The sequence below is a fragment of the Schistocerca piceifrons genome, chromosome 7 (assembly GCF_021461385.2).
Source record: "Schistocerca piceifrons isolate TAMUIC-IGC-003096 chromosome 7, iqSchPice1.1, whole genome shotgun sequence".
Taxonomy (NCBI): domain Eukaryota; kingdom Metazoa; phylum Arthropoda; class Insecta; order Orthoptera; family Acrididae; genus Schistocerca; species Schistocerca piceifrons.
Genome location: NC_060144.1, coordinates 484,508,240 through 484,528,305, shown reverse-complemented (window position 1 = coordinate 484,528,305; position 20,066 = coordinate 484,508,240). Strand labels below are relative to the sequence as shown.

Sequence of the window (20,066 nt, the reverse complement as noted above, 5' to 3'; positions counted from 1 at the left end):
CTTGTCCAGAACTTTTGATTTAGACTAACCTGGTTCCTGGTTTCCCAAACCCATTTTAAAGGAAATCTGATGGTTGTTCCCTTGGAGAGAGTTTCACTAGTTCCTGTTATTATTTTCACTGAACTTTGTGCCTTCCTCTCTATTGACTTGGAGCCTAATAGAACAGTGTACTGTAATCTTCTTTACTTTTTATTACCCAATTCTCAAAAAATCTCATTTTATACATCCACTATTTTTCTGTCTTTAGTCAGTTGCTGTAACCATGTTTCTAAAAGCCACTCATTCTTTATCTTTCATAAATTCTGTCACTGTGGCTTGACGGAGTGGGTGAGTATCACACTGTGAACCCAAAGGCTTTGGCGATAAATTCTCAGTTGGTCAGAGGATTTTTCCTGTCACTTACCGCTTCTGTAATACTTACCAATATTTTGTATAAGCAAAAAATACTGAGTTCAAATTAGACTGTTAGTTCCATTATAACTGGATGTATAAGTCAGTTTAAAGGTCAGAGGAAGTGAAGGGCATACCACCTCTAACAGTGCCATACCTAGTAGAACATTGTTGTGAGAAGGAAGTCTTTCACAACGGCACTTATATGTAAAATTTTCTCGGTTTTCGTGCCAATTTTTAATATGACGTTAGTGTTCTGCACAGCGGTCGAAAATGGTACAAATGGTCTGACCTATATAATTGCTTGCACACTCACAGGGGATAGTATAAATTCCAGGGACCCTGGGTCCGAGACTGTCCTTTAGAAAAATGACATTACTGTTGGAGGACAGTACGTACAAATGTCTTAAAAGGGACCAAACTTCGACATACAGCAGAAAAACCATGGAGCTACTGAAGAATTCCGGTCTGCCAGATGATGATATGAAAAATCTCTGAGTCCGAGTTCCTAGACCTCCCAGGTTGTACGGACTACCGAAGATCAACAAGGATAATGTTCCCTTGAGACCTATTGTCAGTGCAGTTGATTCTTCTACCTACAAACTGGCCAGATACCTAACAAAGTTGATGACTCCTACAGTCGGCCGGTTGTGAACATCACATCAAAAACTCCCAGATGTTCATTGAGAAAATCAAACAGATAAGAGATGGTCCAAATGACATTTTAGTCAGCTTGGACATGGTATCACTGTTCACAAAAGTTCCTGTGAAGGACATTTTGAAAATGCTGGCGGATTTTTTTCCTCCTGAAACTATGAAGTTGTTCCGACGTGTGATGATGACCACCTGCTTCTTGTATGGTAATAAATTTTATTAAATGACTGACGGTATGGTGATAGGCTCTCCGTTGTCTCCATCACTGGCTAACTTCTTTATGGAGAATTTTGAGGAACATGCATTAAATTTGGCTCCCCTCCATCCATCCTTATTTTATCGTTTTTTTGACAATACATTTATGGTCTGGCCACATGGCGCAGAAGCTCTCAAACAATTCATGGAACAGCATACATCCAAACATCTGGTTCACTGTCTACAAGGAGAAGGAAGGAAGGCTGCCATTCTTAAACGTTTTAGTACAACGACAGGCAGACAGGCGTCTCGGCCACTTTGTATATTGTAAGCTGACACATACTGATTTATACCTTAATGCACAGAGTTTCCATCATCCTGCTCAGAAGAGATCCATTTTGAACATGTTGGTATATAAAGAAAAAACTGTTTCTGATGAGGACTGCTTGAAGTCCGAAATTAACCATCTGAATTATGTCTTCCAAAAGAATGGCTATGGTGCACACGATATAAGGGCAGCGTTCTCAAAAAGGAAAAGTGAAAATTCTGCACTTTCACACCATTGCAGTTCTTCCTTTTTGTGGCACTCTATCCATCAAAATAGGAAGAGTCCTGGGTAGATGGGGTAAAGGCCGATTTTTTGTCCTTCTAAGAAAATTAAGGAGATGATGAGCTCTGTTAAGGACAGTCTCAGCCTTAGGGTCCCTGGAATTTATAATATCTCCTGCGAGTGTGGAAGCAATTATATAGGTCAGACCATTTGTACCATTTCCGACTACTGTATGCAACACCAATGCCGTACTAAAAATAGAGAACTGGAGAAATCAGCAGTTATGGAGCACAGCCTCTCGAACAAACATAAAATACTGTTCGATGAAACAAAAATTCTGTCCCGTGCCTCCACATACTGGGATACTGTTATGAAGGAGGCTGTGGAAATAAGAATGAGCGAGAACAACTTCAACCGTGGTAGCGGATGGAAATGAAATGAACGTTTGGCGTCATTGGCCAGGAGGCCCCTTACGGGGCAAGTCCGGCTGCCTTGGTGCTGGTCTTATTACATTTGACGCCACATTGTGTGACTTGTGCACCGGATGGGAAAGAAATGATGATGAAGACAACATAACACCCAGTCCCTGTGCAGAGAAAATCCCTGACCCATCCGGGAATCGAACCTGGGCCCCTTAGGATGGCAGTCCGTCACGCTGACCAGTCAGCTATCGGGGCAGACTGTGATAGTATCTGCTATCTGAGTAGTGCATGGAAACAAGCGCTCAATGCAGAGAAGTGGTAGAGACATTCCTTCCAAGGTTTAGATTCCAGGAGAAGCAGTGGCACCACTAGCGCACACATTGACGCTGTCTGCGACAGCAGAACGTAATCGCTGACCAATCACAAGCCGACCAATCAGAAGCCATCCACGGGCTATAAAATGGCACCACAGCAGCAGTGAGGACAGTCAGTTGCTCCTGACGATGACAATGGAGGCTATCGTCGAAAGCTCGAGATTTTATCCCAAATTGACATGGCAAGAAAACCGAGAATGTTTTACAGCACATTGTTGTGTCCAAAGCAACCTTTGTGTTGCAGAGAGTTTTAATTTGGATTACAGGTTGAAGGACATAATCTGTGATGTGGAATGAATGAAGTTGTTTGTTAACATAGAGAAGTTGCTGTCAGAAACAGATTTTGTACCTTTTTAATACTAAAAAACAAAATTGTGTGATATTGTAACTGAGACAACCTGAGGGGTTGGTTCAGCTGCATTTTTTCCAAGCACAGAAGCATCTTTCCTTTGGGAATTAGTGTTGTGCAATAAATGTATTTAGTTTTGATTACATGGGCTGGAATAGACATGGGTAAAATAGTTGGAAAGTCTCTGCTTTGAAAAGAGATGTTAGTAGAAACAAGAACTGAACAGAGTTTTTGAAAGACAAAGTTCACCACTTTTTTAGACATTTACAAGAATAGTAATTACTGCAGTTTGAAATGGTGAATGTAACAAATTAATCAAAGATCGTATTGGGAGTATCAAATTGTGTGATCACCAAACACTTGATTAAATATTGTTGGCATTGCCATTTAATGGGGAGAATATGTAGAAATTTTGATGTAATGATAAAAGCGTTCATACTAACTGTAGCACAGCTATTGCATTCTTTTTTCCCGGCAGTTTCTCTGCAGGAATTTTATATAGAGCAAAGTGGATCATTTGTTCTTGCTGTAATTGTGTTCGTATTAACTGTTTATTTCCTTTTTGGGTCATAATTATAAAACTTTCTTACAAAATATTCTTTGCAAATTCAGGAGCTGTTACAAGTGGACTCGGTACAGGCCATCGAACAATACCCATCAACTTGGCCACCAGTGGCAGCTTCCGCATCGAAACAGCACCTGTGCCGGCAGTTCCTGTGACTGAGGCTGGTGTATCCAGACCTGCCGCTGAGGCACCACCTGCTGCTCCAACAGCAGCACCACGGCGTCAGCGTCCTTCATCCTCTGTAGCGGGAAATACAGAAATGACTGGTGCCCAGTCTGTTCATGCACGTTTGGTCGAACAAGGTTCTAGCCAGCCGATGCCATCCAGCCGCTCAGAAGACATCATACGCTCGGATGTCTTCTATGAGGATGTGTTAGTGGGACCACCGTCAGCTCTTGCGTCAGTTGAAAGTTTCAATCCGAGGAACAGTGTTGCTGCAGCAGTTCCGGTCTCATCATTACAAGTCCTCCCTCCACCTCCTGAGGAGGGACCCACTTCTCCTGAAACACGTCCACGACTTGATGATGTTGGCAAGGGTCCATCACTAGACAGCAGTAACACGGCTTGTAGCTGCTCTTTCCAGGTAAGTTAATTATAAACTGGCAGTTCTCACCTCAGCACACCTCTGTAGCAGTACAGAAGAGTAGCATTCAAAAGGTACACCTAAATCTGTGTTGCAGTAATATAACAGGCATGTAATTGGAAGTTGGTTAGATTCTTGGCTGCTCTTTTTTTCTGTCTAAATGTTCCAAGATTACTGATTTGCTTCATTTCAGAAGAAATTACAAGAAAGGAATAAAGTTGGTAATGAATGACAATTGATGTTATAAATTTTCAGGAAACACAATAAATGCATCTAATGGAAAGTCCAGGGTGAAACAATAATATGAATATTAGGACAGATAGCTACTTATTACAGAGAAGGTATAGAACAGGAGACAGTGCATTTAATAGGAGAGGGGTCAGGCATCTGGATCCATCCCATCAACCCCAGCCTTTCTGAACTGCGTAGGTGGAAAGTCTCCCTGCGGTACCGTATTTACTCGAATCTAAGCTGTACCTGAAAAATGAGACTCGAAATAAAGGAAAAAAAAATTCCCGAATCTAAGCCACACCTGAAATTTGAGACTCGAAATTCAAGGGGAGGGAAAAGTTTTAGGCTGCACCTCCAAATCGAAACAAAGTTGGTCCTTTGTAATATGAGACACAATTTAGGTCAAATGAAAGACGATACAGCTACAGTAGTTTGGTTCGAGTCGTAAGCTTAGCAGTTAAGCTTTACCAGGTAGCCACTGCTATGCGTCAGGCGCTCGGTCTGTATTTATATGGGTACTCTTCCTTTTTCACGTGCTTCGTCTGGTTTGAATCGATTGCTTATTTTGCTTTGATCTGATAAGTGCCGTTTTCTTTGTTATAGGTGTTTACGTCACTCTAAGCTGAAAATGCATTACTGTCATGTGTCATGCATTGTTTGTCGCATTTTGATAGTGCGTGTTTACGGCCTGTCGCCACTCGCGGCATGGCTTGCTTTTGTGCGCGCTACCTCCGCTTACAATTAAAAAAAAGAGAGAGGAATCGTCTCATTAGCGAAACAATGGCAAGAGACTGCTATTTGTCGTTACTTACACTGCTGCTTTCTTTGATAATGATCAACAAGAACCGAATAATAGACTGCGTATGATAGAACATGTTCTGAATGAGAGTTAGGCGAAAATTTTTCTCCGTTTGAAAATCTTTGCGGCCGCTTCTTTAGTACATCAAATTCTGCACAGAAAATAGTCATCTTAGATTTAAAAATCTAGTCAGTTGCCGTGCTTTATTTCTGGCTGTATCACTATTAGGCATAAGAATAATACGAATATAAACATGACACGATACGTATATTGTTCCGCGTTCGCTGTTGTCTCACTCTAGTTTCGTAGTTTATTAGGCAGACAGGATTTAAATGAGATAGCAGGAAACACTGAAGAATACATGGCAAAATGTTTATATTTGTATTATTCTTATGGTGAAGAGAATACTGCATGTGATTCACATTTCATCAGGTTCCTATTAGCAACCACCTCTTCTCACAGGTAGGAAAAAATTCAGGACGTAGAGTTGGCCATATTGACAAACATCCCAAACAGTCTTGCCAGTCGGATTTTCGTAGTACATTGAAATTCTGCTACATTCGAAGATGAACAATACGAAATTTGTGTTTACTTCGTTGGATAATGTATGAAAATGCAGTGGTCGAAACTCGGGGCGGAGAAAAAAAAAAGCTCGTCTTCCACCTTTTTTTTTTATAATTTATTTACTGACGCTGAGGTTTTGGCGCCAGTATTTATTTTTGTGCCTACAAAGGTGTAAAATACGGTAGGTGTAACACTTTGTAGGGATATGGAATGGAATGGAATGATCACATAGGCTGTCATGGGTAAAGCCAACGGTAGACTTCAGTTTATTGGCAGAATACTGGGGAAGTGCAATCAGTCTACAAAAGAGACTGCTCACAAATCACTCATGTGACCAGATCTAGAATATTGCTCATGTGTGTGGGACCTGTACCAAATGGGACTAACAAGGCATATTGAACATAGACTGAGAAGGGCAGCACAGATTGTCACAGATTTGTTTAATTTATGGAAGAGTGTCACAGAGGTACTGAAGGTACTGAACTCTTGAAGATAGGTGTAAACTATGTCGAGAAAGTCTGTTAACAAAACTTCAGGAACTGGCTTTAAATGATGGCTCTAGAAATATACTAACTACAGCACCCTATGTATCACCCACGTAGGAATTGTGACATTAAGATTGGAATAATTACTGCAACCTCAGAGGCATTCAAGCAATCATTCTTCCCACGCTCCATATGTAAATGGAACAGTAAGAAACCCTAATAACAGGTACAATGGAAAATACCCTCTGCTATGTGCTTCATGGTGGTTTGCAGAATATAGATGTAGATGTATCAAAATGTATGAAACAAGTGGCCATCTTTTGAGTGCATTGACTGAGAAGCAGAAATTCTTTACATTGCCATGGAATCATGGTGCTCATTACTTGACATGAATTTGAACTTGATACTGTTATATAACCATATTTACCTGTGCTAAGGTGTCTCCGGTAGCTGCACCTACTTCGGATCTGGCCTTAAAATGGTTGCTAAAAGTGATCTATTGTCAGTGATGTAGTGCACATTGAACATACAGTCAAAACGCTTTAATTGCAATTTGGGGCTATACAAATACAGTTGGTGGCCAGATCATGTCTCGTATATTACGATTTATGCACATGCAGTTACTTAACCACATACTACACTCAGTTTATATCTGAGGGTAATTGTTAAAGTGCCTAACAGTGATGTGATTGTTCACAGCAGTTCTCATGTGGATAACATGTATAATTAACACAGTCACTGAATAAAGTTCTTAAAGCACTGTCTTTGTAGTATAACAGTTATATCGAAACAAAAACCATGTGCACAATAAATAATTATTGATGGTAGCAATGTTCTTAGTCTGAACCTATTGTCACAGTGAACACTGTTGAAGTTTGGCACAATCCATAATAATAATCATACATTCCCTATCCAGTCAGTCACTAAATTGCAGAATGATCTCCCAGATGTTAAATTTGAATGAAACTTGGCACATTGTAAGAGTTGTAATTGTGCTAACTTGTCTGCGCTGTATTTTTTATACACATATCTTACTCGTTTCATAACCTTCCACAGACTGACTAAAGTGGCTTCCAACAGCCTTTCTTTTGTAAGATTACAACAATTAGAACTACATTTAACTACTGTTGTTTGCTTGAGTTTTACAAGTTACAGTTACAAATGTACGTTCCTGATTATCTGAGTAGTGGAGAGAGATTCTTGTGAATGTGAGCTTTTAGATACGACAGTAACTGCTGTGGAATTGTGCTGTATAGTTTGACAAAATATGGGGTATTACTGCAGTAACAATGTTTTAACAAAGAATGCTGTTCAGTCTGAAACTAGAGTGCAAGATTCACTTACATATTTTTGTCATTAGCAGTATAGATACTTCAGTTATTTATATATACTTTTGATTTACTTTATCAAGAAGTTAGCTGTCAGATATATCTTTACATATGAACAATGATAATGAAGTTCTGTAGCACTGATATTTGTAACTAGCATGGTTTTTAGGTAAACTAATCACACATATGAGTTCTGATGAAGCAAAAAATGTAATTGTTAATAGAGCTGAGCTGGCTAAGCCCTGAGTTAATATTCAAGATTTTTGTTACTGTGCATATGTCATAAAAATAACACTAATGAAGATCTTTGCAAAAAGAAGTGGTCAAGATAAACAAACAGGGTGGAAGAATCCACCTGCTTTATTACATCAACCTATTCCAGAGAAAAAGGGGTCTTAAACAGTCAGACAGGCAGGCAGGCAAGCAGACAGAGCGACAACAAAGTGATCCTATAAGGCTTCTGTTTTTACCAATTAAGGTACTGAACCCTAAAAAAGGAGAGGAAAAACTTACCTTTAATACTCGATTAGAGGAAAATACGATGAAACACGATTTGGTTGGAGTAGTACACACACAATACCCAGAGAAGTAATTAGAAAGCAAATGTTAATTTCCACATGATTTCAATTTGTGTTTTAAATTAATTTTAATATTTATTAGGTTTGTCACTTAACTGATTAAGCAGTCAAAAATTTTTGTGCCTACATAGCTCACTCTTTTTCTGTGGAAGACTAAGGATGAATGTTGGATAGTGAAAGTAATTTATCCTTGTAGTATTATATTTATGAAGAGTACTATTTCTTTTGAATTGGTGTTGAGGAGTACTACTACTTTTGAATTGGTGTTGTTTGTTGACATCACATGTCATGAGAAAGTGAATGTATAGTGAGGCTTTGCATCAGTATGATGCTGTAGTATACAGAGAAGTTGCTGCATTAGAAAATTGTAGCGAAATACAGGAAGATCTGCAGCGGATAGGCACTTGGTGCAGGGAGTGGCAACTGACCCTTAACATAGGCAAATGTAATGTATTGCGAATACATAGAAAGAAGGATCCTTTATTGTATGATTATATGATAGCGGAACAAACACTGGTAGCAGTTACTTCTGTAAAATATCTGGGAGTATGCGTACGGAACGATTTGAAGTGGAATGATCATATAAAACTAATTGTTGGTAAGGCGGGTACCAGGTTGAGATTCATTGGGAGAGTGCTTAGAAAATGTAGTCCATCAACGAAGGAGGTGGCTTACAAAACACTCGTTCGACCTATACTTGAGTATTGCTCATCAGTGTGGGATCCGTACCAGGTCGGGTTGACGGAGGAGATAGAGAAGATCCAAAGAAGAGCGGCGCGTTTCGTCACTGGGTTATTTGGTAACCGTGATAGCGTTACGGAGATGTTTAATAAACTCAATTGGCAGACTCTGCAAGAGAGGCGCTCTGCATCGCGGTGTAGCTTGCTCGCCAGGTTTCGAGAGGGTGCGTTTCTGGATGAGGTATCGCATATATTGCTTCCCCCTACTTATACCTCCCGAGGAGATCACGAATGTAAAATTAGAGAGATTAGAGCGCGCACGGAGGCTTTCAGACAGTCGTTCTTCCCGCGAACCATACGCGACTGGAACAGGAAAGGGAGGTAATGACAGTGGCACGTATAGGTGCCCTCCGCCACACACCGTTGGGTGGCTTGCGGAGTATCAATGTAGATGTAGATGTAGATGTAGAACTGGTTAAAGACCCGTCAACAAGGGGTTGTAGAGTGTATGCCACATATTACACCCTTCAGTAGACATATTTATTCCACAATGAAAAGTAGCCCGAGAATATAACGCAAAGCTGAGTATGACGCACTTACGTCTTGCTTGATGGCATTCAAAGATGACCTGTTGAGAAAGTGTGATACCTTGCCATATGTGGTTTTCTACATAGTCATAACCTACTATTGGCATTTACTGTCGACTCATCTATACAAATGGCCTCTTATTCCGTAACATGAGCATCCACTGTACATACCTGCCTGTGAAATGCATGGAACAGAAATACACGCAGAAATACGTGTATCAGGATGCTGTAACATCCCCGTCCCCTCTCCCCACTCACCTCCGCTCCTCCATCCTGCTCCGGGGAGGGTGGGAGGTGGAGGTGGAGGGGGGGGGGGGCAGGGTGATGATGGATGGATGTGGTATGACTCATGCTCTTCACAGATTTCTGTTGTCCATCCTAGACTTGATGAGTGATTTACTGCACTTCAGATGTTATATACACTGTTAGAATCAACATTTGATGGCAAGGCACTATTGGGAGTGTTCTCCAAATCAAGGTACTTCTGTTACATTCTTGACACCATGGCTCATACATCAGGCAGCAACAATCTTTCCATTATTTGTGTGTGTGTGTGTGTGTGTGTGTGTGTGTGGGTGTGTGTGTGTGTGGGTGTGTGTGTGTGTGGGTGTGTGTGGGTGGGTGTGTGTGGGCACGTGCGCGTGAGCATGTGCGTGTCATGTTTCAAGTTAATGGCTTCTCAGGTAGGAACTACTGGAGTTGGGCACTAATGCAAGTGTGCTCGTGCCCCCCCCCCCCCCCCCCCCCCCCCAATACCCCCTCCCCAAAACACACACACACTCTTCTCAGGGTATTTGTTATTTTGCATATCTTTGTTATTTTGTGGCAGATTGATTTTACTGGATGAGCATGTTGTCTTCTGAATTGCATTTAAACTTTCAGTCCATGCATTGTTTAGCAGTTGTCATAGTTTTTGTTGCTCATTGTTATATGCCACACTTAATAGTTTGGATGGGGGGGTCTTGAACTGCTGTTTCACCACTCTCTCATGAATGCCACTTATTTGTGGTGATAAAGTGGCAGAACATGGTACAAAGTTGAGTAAGAATATTCAGATGTTTGGTAGAAGACCATTTTATTACACTGTTAACTAGATGCACAATGGGATATTGAGCCAAAGCTGATGATCCTACCAAATTCTGAGAGTAATTAGGCTAACATGATGCACCTAATTGACTTTAGTTTCTCGTCTGAGTAGCGATATAGCTGAAACTGAAAAGACAATGGGTCCATTCGAGCAGCAGTCTGAAACAGATAACGGCTTGCACAGTGAGGAAGCGACACTCACTAGACAGGGAAGTAGCTTGCAAAGGATCACAGTAGTACAGTGAAGAACAGTTGGTGGTATAATTTACTTTTGTTGCAAGGTAAAGATCCTCATCAGAAAGCTAAAAAAATTTGTTCTTTTAAACTGATGATACGAGGTGTGATCAAGAAGTAATGGGAATTTTTTAATTTCACTGGCTTTATTCATTCAATTTTCAAAGTTTTTTATCTTATTGGTACACATGCTCATGATGTATCTTCGCATTTCAGTTGTTTCGAATTTTGTTGTTGTTGACAATCAAGAAGGTGATACATATTTTTTGAATGCTTGGGGAATTTATACTTTTGGAAAAGGTGGATCAAAGATTTTATATTAAATTTTGCTTGAGAAGTGGAATAAAGTGCAGCATCACATTTGAAATTTTGACTGGCTTTTGGCAAATCTGCTATGAGCAAGACAAGATTTTATGAGTGGTATGAATGTTTCAAAGAAGGCCAAGGTGATGTTGGAGACAACTGCCCTGGATGTCGTAGCACATCAATGACTGACAAAGTGTGGAAGAAGTATAGAAAATGGTTCTGCAAAACTGCCAAATCACCATTAGGGAGGTTGTCAAAGATGTCACATATCCTTTGGCTCATGCCAAGAAATTTTTTGGATGTTTTGGGCATGAAATGTGTAGCAGCAAAGTTCATTCCATAATTATTTAATTTCAACCAAAACTGACATCACACAGGAATTGCTGAATGAAGTCAACAACAATCCAGAAGTAAAGAAAGTTATAACAGGTGATGAAACATGGGCATACAGGTATGACGTTGAAACCTGGGCCCATTCCTCCCAATAGAAACTGCCCGAAGTGCCAAGACCTAAAAAAAATTGACAAGTTTGATCACATGTGAATGTTCTTATCACTGTTTTCTTTGATTACACTGGGGTAGTGCATTGTGAGTTCCTGCCTTACGGTTGTATAGTCAATAAGCAACACTACTTGGAAGTTATGCAACATTTGCATGTAGCAGTCCAAAGAAAATGTCCAAATTCTGGTGAAACCAGTTGTGGAAATTGCACACACCTCGACGCTTGTTCATGATTTTTTGGGAAAAAGCATTATGCTGCTCAGCCATCATATTTGACAGACAGACATGGTCCCCTTGTGACTTGTTTTTATTCGTGAGACTGAAGAGAACCACAAAGAAAATTGTTTTGCCACTGTTGATGAGATTAACAAAACAAAATCACTGAAGGAGCTGAAAACCATAAAGAAAAACGAGTTTGAGAAGGACTTTCAAGTTTGGAAAAAGTGCTGGTCCAAGTGTATTCTATCAGAGGTGGATTACTTTGAAGTTGATGTTAATGAATTAATAAAGATTCTTTGAGGAAAACAAAAATTCCCATTATTTTTTTATCACACCTCATACAGGGTGACAATTATTGAACTATATAAAAAAAACATAAATTAGATACAAATTACTTATTTATTCAACATGTAGACATCACTACAGATATTTGGATTTAGATTATGACATGTTCGATATGCCTGCCATCATTGGTGGTGATGTGGCACAGACGAATACCGAAATTCTACGTGACCTGCTGAAGTGTCGGAAAATCAATGCTATCAATGACCTCCTGAATGGCTGTTTTCAGGTCAGCAATGATTTTGGGGCTATTGCTGTACACCATGTCTTTAATATAGCCCCACAAAAAGAAGTTGTGTGTGTTCAGATGCGGAAAATATGGCGGCCAATCGAGGCCCATGCTAGTGGCCTCTGCGTGTGTCAGAACCAGAATGGGGTCCCCAAAGTCCTCGTTTAGGACATCAAACATTCTCTTGCTTCAATGGGGTCAAGTCCCATCTTACATGAACCACATTGTGTCGAAATCAGGGTCACTTTGGATAATGGGGATGAAGTCTTCTTCCATGACCTTCACATACCATTCGGTAGTCACCGTGCCGTCAAGGAATATCGCAATGATTATTCTGTGACTGGACATTGCACACCACCCAGTCACCCATTGAGGGTGAAGAGACTTCTCGATCGTGAAATGTGGATTATCAGTCCCCCAATGCGTTACTGTGAAACCCAACTGTATTCATGTCAAAGTCATGTTTTTCAGTTCTGTGGACAATAGAGTTGGCAAAACACAACCGCCGTTCGATAGCCCTGGAGCTATGAGTTTGAATTTTGTATGGGAAGAGATGCAGGTCTTCAATAAAAGTTTATCGCAATGTCTCCCGGTTCATTCCCATCTGCTATGCAGCTCATCTGATCATTTTCTTGGGGCTGCTTTGAAACACAGCATGTGTCTTCTCGATGCTTTCAGGAGTTTTCACCCTTTTGGATTACTGACATTGCCAACACTGTCATCACGAACACTATCCATTCTCTTAAACTTACTTATTGATTGATAGCACACTTGGCCCAGTTGTCTTCAGTTTGAACTCAGTTGCATATGTCCTCCTTTGAGCTGCAGTTGGGCTGTTAATGCTCACACGGTAGGCTTTCACAAGTGCTATACACTCAGGCACGCTGTTTCAAGATATTTTCACATGCAAATGACCGACAACAACAAGGCGCATGTGCAGGCACGTAATAATTCCTTTCATGCCTCATGGGCAGCCATGCAGTTTGAACGTTGTAATGCAAACTGTTCAGTAGTTGTGACGATTTTATTTCTTATAGTTCAATAATTGTCATTCTGTATATATTTCTGCTGAACTCGCAAGGGGTAGTCAGATGAAAACCAAACACCTGTCACAGCAGGAATGGAAAGGTTCCATTAAAAATGCTTCAAGACATTTGTCTTAGTGGCAGAAGAGATGATCAGGTCCTGTTTTGTAGAAAGCAGTCGACTTCTGACAGATCCACACCACGTGAAAACACATGGTGATAGATTTCGGCTGTATGGAGGGTGTTGCAGTGTTTCCCAACCAAATTGCTGAAGCGTAGCCTTTGTCCGATTGGCAGTGTGGGGGGCAGGCATTGTTTGCAATAGGATGATCTGCCCGACAGCATTCCTGGGTGTTTTGACTTTCCAGTGCATCATAGTTTCTGCAAAGTGTCTTCATAGTGCTGTGCGTCGATTGTCTTTCCACACTCAGGGAATTTGATGAGCAGAGGGCCCTTGTTGTTGAAGGAGGAGGTCAACATGAACTTACTGGAACTTATGTGAACAGTCTTTGGATTTATTTGGCAGGGGAGATGTGGGCTGTTTGCCCTCGGTTGTCGGAATTCCGTCGGATAGAATCATCCTGCTGCACGATAATGCCTGCCCCCTCACTGCCAATCAGTCAGTCTACTCTTCAGTGATTCGATTGGGAAATTGCAACATCTTCCACATAGCCTGGATCTTCCACCATGTGTTTTCACATATTTGTTACCCTGGAAGAAGACATGTGGACTCTGGTTTCAGTCAGGTAAGTAAGTGCAATAGAGGGCACAGTTGTGGATCTGTCAGTGGCTGACTGCGTTCACATAACAGGAAGTGATTGTCTTGTCTCCCAGTGGGAAAAATGTCTTAATGTATGTGGTGATACCTTTTGAATGGAACCATTCCATGGTCCCGTTGTGGTGCGTATTTGGCTTTCATTTGACAGACCCTCATATAATCAATATTTCTGCAACTTCCTGACAGATTAAAACTGTGTGCCCGACCATATCAGCGCACACTCCGCTGCAGAGTGAAAGTCTCATTCTGGAATATTTCTGCAGTCTGCAGTACACACTTAAATGTCTGGCTGGCAGGGTGTTCTTCGAGCTACTTTCATAACTGTGTGTGGGAAAAATGAACTCTTAAATCTTTCTGTATGAACTCTGATTTCTCTAATTTCATTATGATAATCATTTCTTCTGTAGAGATTGGTGATAATAAAATATTTTCACACTCAGAGGAGAAAGTTGGTGATTGAAAGGATCTCGCCGCAACGAAAAATGCCTTTGTTTTAATGATTGCCATCCCAGCTTGCTCCCCATCCCAACTCGTTCATCATATCCGTGACTCTCTCTCCCCTGTTTTACAATAAGACAAAATGAACTGCTGTTCTTTGAACTTCTTCGATGTCCACCATCAATCCTATCTGGTGAGGATCCTATACAGCGCAGCATCTACTGTAGCAGAGGATGGACAAGCATAGTCTCTCTTTAATAGATCTGTGGCTTCTTCTAAGTGTTGTTCCAATAATTGGCTTCCCCACAACATTATGTGTATGGTTATTCCAACTTAACTTATTTGTAATTGTATTTCCTAGGCATTTAGTCAAACTGATAGCCTTTAAATTTGTGTGATTTATTGTGTAATTGAAATTTAGCAGATTTCTTTTTGTGCTAGAATGGATTACATCACACTTTTTTTAATTGAGAGACAATTTCCATTTCTCGCCGCATTCAGATATCATATCTAAGTCATTTTGCAATCGGTTTTGATCTTCAGATGACTTTAATAGATGGTAAATGACAGATTCATCTGCAAATAATGTAAGAGTGCTGCTCAGATTGTCTCCTAAATTGTTTATGTAAATTAGGAACAGCAGAGGGCCTGTAACACTTCATTGGGAATGCTGGTTATCACTTCTGTTTTACTCAGTTATTTTACCTTTGATTACTGTGTACTGTGATTTTTCTGAGAGGAGATCTTGGATCCAGTCACACAACTGAAGCGATATTCCGTAGGCACATGATTTGATCAGAAGTTTCATGTGAGAAATGGCATCAAAAGCCTTTCGGAGATCTAGAAATATGTAATCAGTTAAACATCTCCTCTTGATAGCATTTATTACTTCATGTGAATAAAGAGCTAGTTATGCTTCACAAAAACAATATTTTCTGAATCCATGCTAAATGTGTCAGTAGGCCATTACCTTCGAGGTAATTCATAATGTTCAAACACAGTACATGTTTATTGGTGTGACCTGTGGAATTTTCCAGTCTTTTTGTATGTATATTTCATCAAGCGAGCGGTTGTATAAGATTGCTAAACATGGGGTAATTGCTAATTGTGGAGCTATTGTATCAGCATACTCTGACAGGAACCTTATTGGTATGCTGTCTGGGCTGTAAGACTTGCCTTTATTATTTAATTTAAGCTGCTTTGCTAAACCGAGGATATCTACTTCTACGAGGGTCATTCATCAATTAAAGAGACAAATTGGTCTGGAGGAAAAAGTTTATTTTTACAAAACAATACTTTTTCTACATTTCAGCATAATTCCCTTGAACATTTATGCACTTGTTCCAAAAGGCTACAAGCTTTTTTATTCCGGTTGCAAAGAACTCTTTATCTTGATGTTTGAACCAATTTTTTCACAAACTTTTTCACGTCCTCGTCCTGGAACCACTTCCCATGAATGCCTTCTTCAGTGCACCAAACAAATGGAAATCACTAGGTACTAAATCAGGACTGTAAGGGGATGAGACAGTACTTCACAGTCCATTTTGTTGATGGTTTCACCAGTTGAGCAGTATGAGGACGTGCATTGTCTTGCTGGAGAATCACACCTCTCCTCTGAGATCCATGTCGTCTCTCCCTCATGGCTGGCTTCATCGTGTTTAAAAGCAAATCCGAGTAGTATTGGCTGTTCATTGTACACTGCTGTTTGAGATAATCACAAAAAAACTGTACCTTCAGCGTCCCAAAACATTGTCAGCATGACTTTTCTTGCTGATGCTTGGGTTTTGAATTTTTTCTTGACAGATGAGTTGGTTTGCTTCCACTCAATGCTTTATTTTGATTCTGGCTCATAATAGTGAATCCAAGTTTCCTTACAAACTAAAATTTTCTTCTTCTCTTTCATAATGTTCCTTTAGCTCTGTGCACACTCTCAACCTTGTTTCCTTGTGTAGCTGCATCAACTCCTTTGAGGCCCATCTTGCACATGTTTTGTGGTATTTCAGCTTGTTACAGATAATGTTATGAACTGTACCAGTACTAACTTGAACCTTATCAACCATCATTTCCACAGTCATAAGGTGGTCGGCACGAATAATATCATCAATTCGACTTCCAAGTGAGGTAGTTGAAACTGCAACTGATCGGCCAGAACGGTGTTTGTCAGTCACTGAATTGCAACCATTTTTGAACTGCTCTACCCACTTGCAAAAATTTGCATGAGTCATACAACCTTCATCATAAACTTTAGACATTCTACCGTATAAATTCAGTGGTTTCTCGCCTTCAGAAAGTAAAAAACCAATAACAGAACGTTGTTCAACTAATGTGGACATTTCAAGTGGACTCGCCCTCTTGAAAGGTATTTTTGAGGTTATAAACAAAACAATGTTGATACATCAGCTAACCAGGCCTCATCCCAGTGATGCCAACTTAATGCCATAAAAGTACCAAACTTGCTCTACTAACACTTTTTTCCCCCAGACCAATTTATCTCTTTTAATTATTGAATGACCCTTGTGAGTTAGTCATGTTGGCAGTTGTTCTCCATTTGTCTTCTGTGGTGAAGGAATTTTAGAAAACTTTGTTTAATAACTCCACTTCAGTGCCACTGTCACTGGTTATATTACCATTTGTATCATACAGTGAGGGTATTGATTGGTCTTGCCACTTGTGTCCTTTACATGAGACCAGAATCTCTTCGGATTTGTTTATTTATTTCATATTTTGTGACACAGTTTCACTGTGGAAGCTACTAAAAGCATCTCACATTGAAGTCCATACTAAGTTTCAAGCTTCATTAAAACATCACCATTCTTGGAGATTTTTTGTTCTTTTTAAATTTGATATGCTTTGCTCGTTGCTTTTGCAACAGTGTTCTGGCATGTTTTGTGTACCATGGGGGATCAGCACTATCCAGTATTTATTTGGTTAAATCTCTCAATTGCCTAAGATACTACACTCCTGGAAATGGAAAAAAGAACACATTGACACCGGTGTGTCAGACCCACTATACTTGCTCCGGACACTGCGAGAGGGCTGTACAAGCAATGATCACACGGACGGCACAGCGGACACACCAGGAACCGCGGTGTTGGCCGTCGAATGGCGCTAGCTGCGCAGCATTTGTGCACCGCCGCCGTCAGTGTCAGCCAGTTTGCCGTGGCATACGGAGCTCCACCGCAGTCTTTAACACTGGTAGCATGCCGCGACAGCGTGGACGTGAACCGTATGTGCAGTTGACGGACTTTGAGCGAGGGCGTATAGTGGGCATGCGGGAGGCCGGGTGGACGTACCGCCGAATTGCTCAACACGTGGGGCGTGAGGTCTCCACAGTACATCGATGTTGTCGCCAGTGGTCGGCGGAAGGTGCACGTGCCCGTCGACCTGGGACCGGACCGCAGCGACGCACGGATGCACGCCAAGACCGTAGGATCCTACGCAGTGCCGTAGGGGACCACACCGCCACTTCCCAGCAAATTAGGGACACTGTTGCTCCTGGGGTATCGGCGAGGACCATTCGCAACAGTCTCCATGAAGCTGGGCTACGGTCCCGCACACCGTTAGGCCGTCTTCCGCTCACGCCCCAACATCGTGCAGCCCGCCTCCAGTGGTGTCGCGACAGGCGTGAATGGAGGGACGAATGGAGACGTGTCGTCTTCAGCGATGAGAGTCGCTTCTGCCTTGGTGCCAATGATGGTCGTATGCGTGTTTGGCGCCGTGCAGGTGAACGCCACAATCAGGACTGCATACGACCGAGGCACACAGGGCCAACACCCGGCATCATGGTGTGGGGAGCGATCTCCTACACTGGCCGTACACCACTGGTGATCGTCGAGGGGACACTGAATAGTGCACGGTACATCCAAACCGTCATTGAACCTATCGTTCTACCATTCCTAGACCGGCAAGGGAACTTGCTGTTCCAACAGGACAATGCACGTCCGCATGTATCCCGTGCCACCCAACGTGCTCTAGAAGGTGTAAGTCAACTACCCTGGCCAGCAAGATCTCCGGATCTGTCCCCCATTGAGCATGTTTGGGACTGGATGAAGCGTCGTCTCATGCGGTCTGCACGTCCAGCACGAACGCTGGTTCAACTGAGGCGCCAGGTGGAAATGGCATGGCAAGCCGTTCCACAGGACTACATCCAGCATCTCTACGATCGTCTCCATGGGAGAATAGCAGCCTGCATTGCTGCGAAAGGTGGATATACACTGTACTAGTGCCGACATTGTGCATGCCCTGTTGCCTGTGCCTATGTGCCTGTGGTTCTGTCAGTGTGATCATGTGATGTATCTGACCCCAGGAATGTGTCAATAAAGTATCCCCTTCCTGGGACAATGAATTCACGGTGTTCTTATTTCAATTTCCAAGAGTGTATTTCTTTGAATTTAAGCCACATCTCGTTGACGCTTAAATAGTTAGTTGGAAAGGAGTGGAGGCTGTCTCCTAGGAAGGCACCATGAGAATTTTATGTGCTTTTTTAAATAGATGTCTTTTACACTTACTTTTATGGATTCGGATTGTGCAGTGGTCAGTCTCATTACAATGATCTGGTGGTCATTAATCCCTGTATCTGTCATGATGCTCCCTTCCTACTCAGGATTAGTTGTTGCTAAGACATCAACATTTCCGATTCTGAATAGACTTCAAGAACTTGTATTTCATAATCAATAACATTTGAACCATGGACCTTGCCGTTGGTGGGGAGGCTTGCGTGCCTCAGCGATACAGATAGTCGTACCGTTGGTGCAATCACTACGGAGGGGTATCTGTTGAGTGGCCAGACAAACGTGTGGTTCCTGAAGAGGGGCAGCAGCCTTTTCAGTAGTTGTAGGGGCAACAGTCTGGATGATTGACTGATCTGGCCTTGTAACACTAACCAAAACAGCCTTGCTGTGCTGGTATTGCGAACGGCTCAAAGCAAGCGGAAACTACGGCCGTAATTTTTCCCCAGGGCATGCAGCTTTACTGTATGATTAAATGATGATGGCGTCCTCTTGGGTAAAATATTCCAGAGGTAAAATAGTCCCCCATTTGGATCTCCGGGCGGGGACCACTCAGGATGACGTTGTTATCAGGTGAACGAAAACTGGTGTCCTACGGGTTGGCGCGTGGAATGTCAGATCCCTTAATCGGGCAGGTAGGTTAGAAAATTTAAAAAGGGAAATGGATAGGTTACAGTTAGATATAGTGGGAATTAGCGAAGTTCGGTGGCAGGAGGAGCAGGACTTCTGGTCAGGTGAATACAGGGTTATCAATACAAAATAAAATAGGGGTAATGCAGGTGTAGGTTTAATAATAAATAAAAAAATAGGAATGCGGGTAAGCTACTACAAACAGCATAGTGAACACATTATTGTGGCCAAGATAGATACAAAGCCCACGCCTACTACAGTAGTACAAGTTTATATGCTGACTAGCTCTGCAGATGACGAAGACATTGATGAAATGTATGATGAGATAAAAGAAATTATTCAGGTAGTGAAGGGAGATGAAAATTTAATAGTCATGGGTGACTGGAATTCGAGAGTAGGAAAAGGGAGAGAAGGAAACATAGTAGGTGAATAAGGA

At 41.5% G+C, this 20,066-nt stretch overlaps 1 protein-coding gene across 1 annotated transcript in view; it reads left to right on the top strand.

The window, feature by feature from the left end:
• The window catches only part of LOC124805261, a 64,745-nt gene that overhangs the window by 22,882 nt on the left and 21,797 nt on the right, over nt 1-20,066 (top strand). The window contains exon 5 of the mRNA XM_047265772.1: nt 3,547-4,082. Coding sequence (XP_047121728.1) covers nt 3,547-4,082 — 536 coding nt within the window. The remainder of the gene's footprint in view (nt 1-3,546; nt 4,083-20,066) is intronic.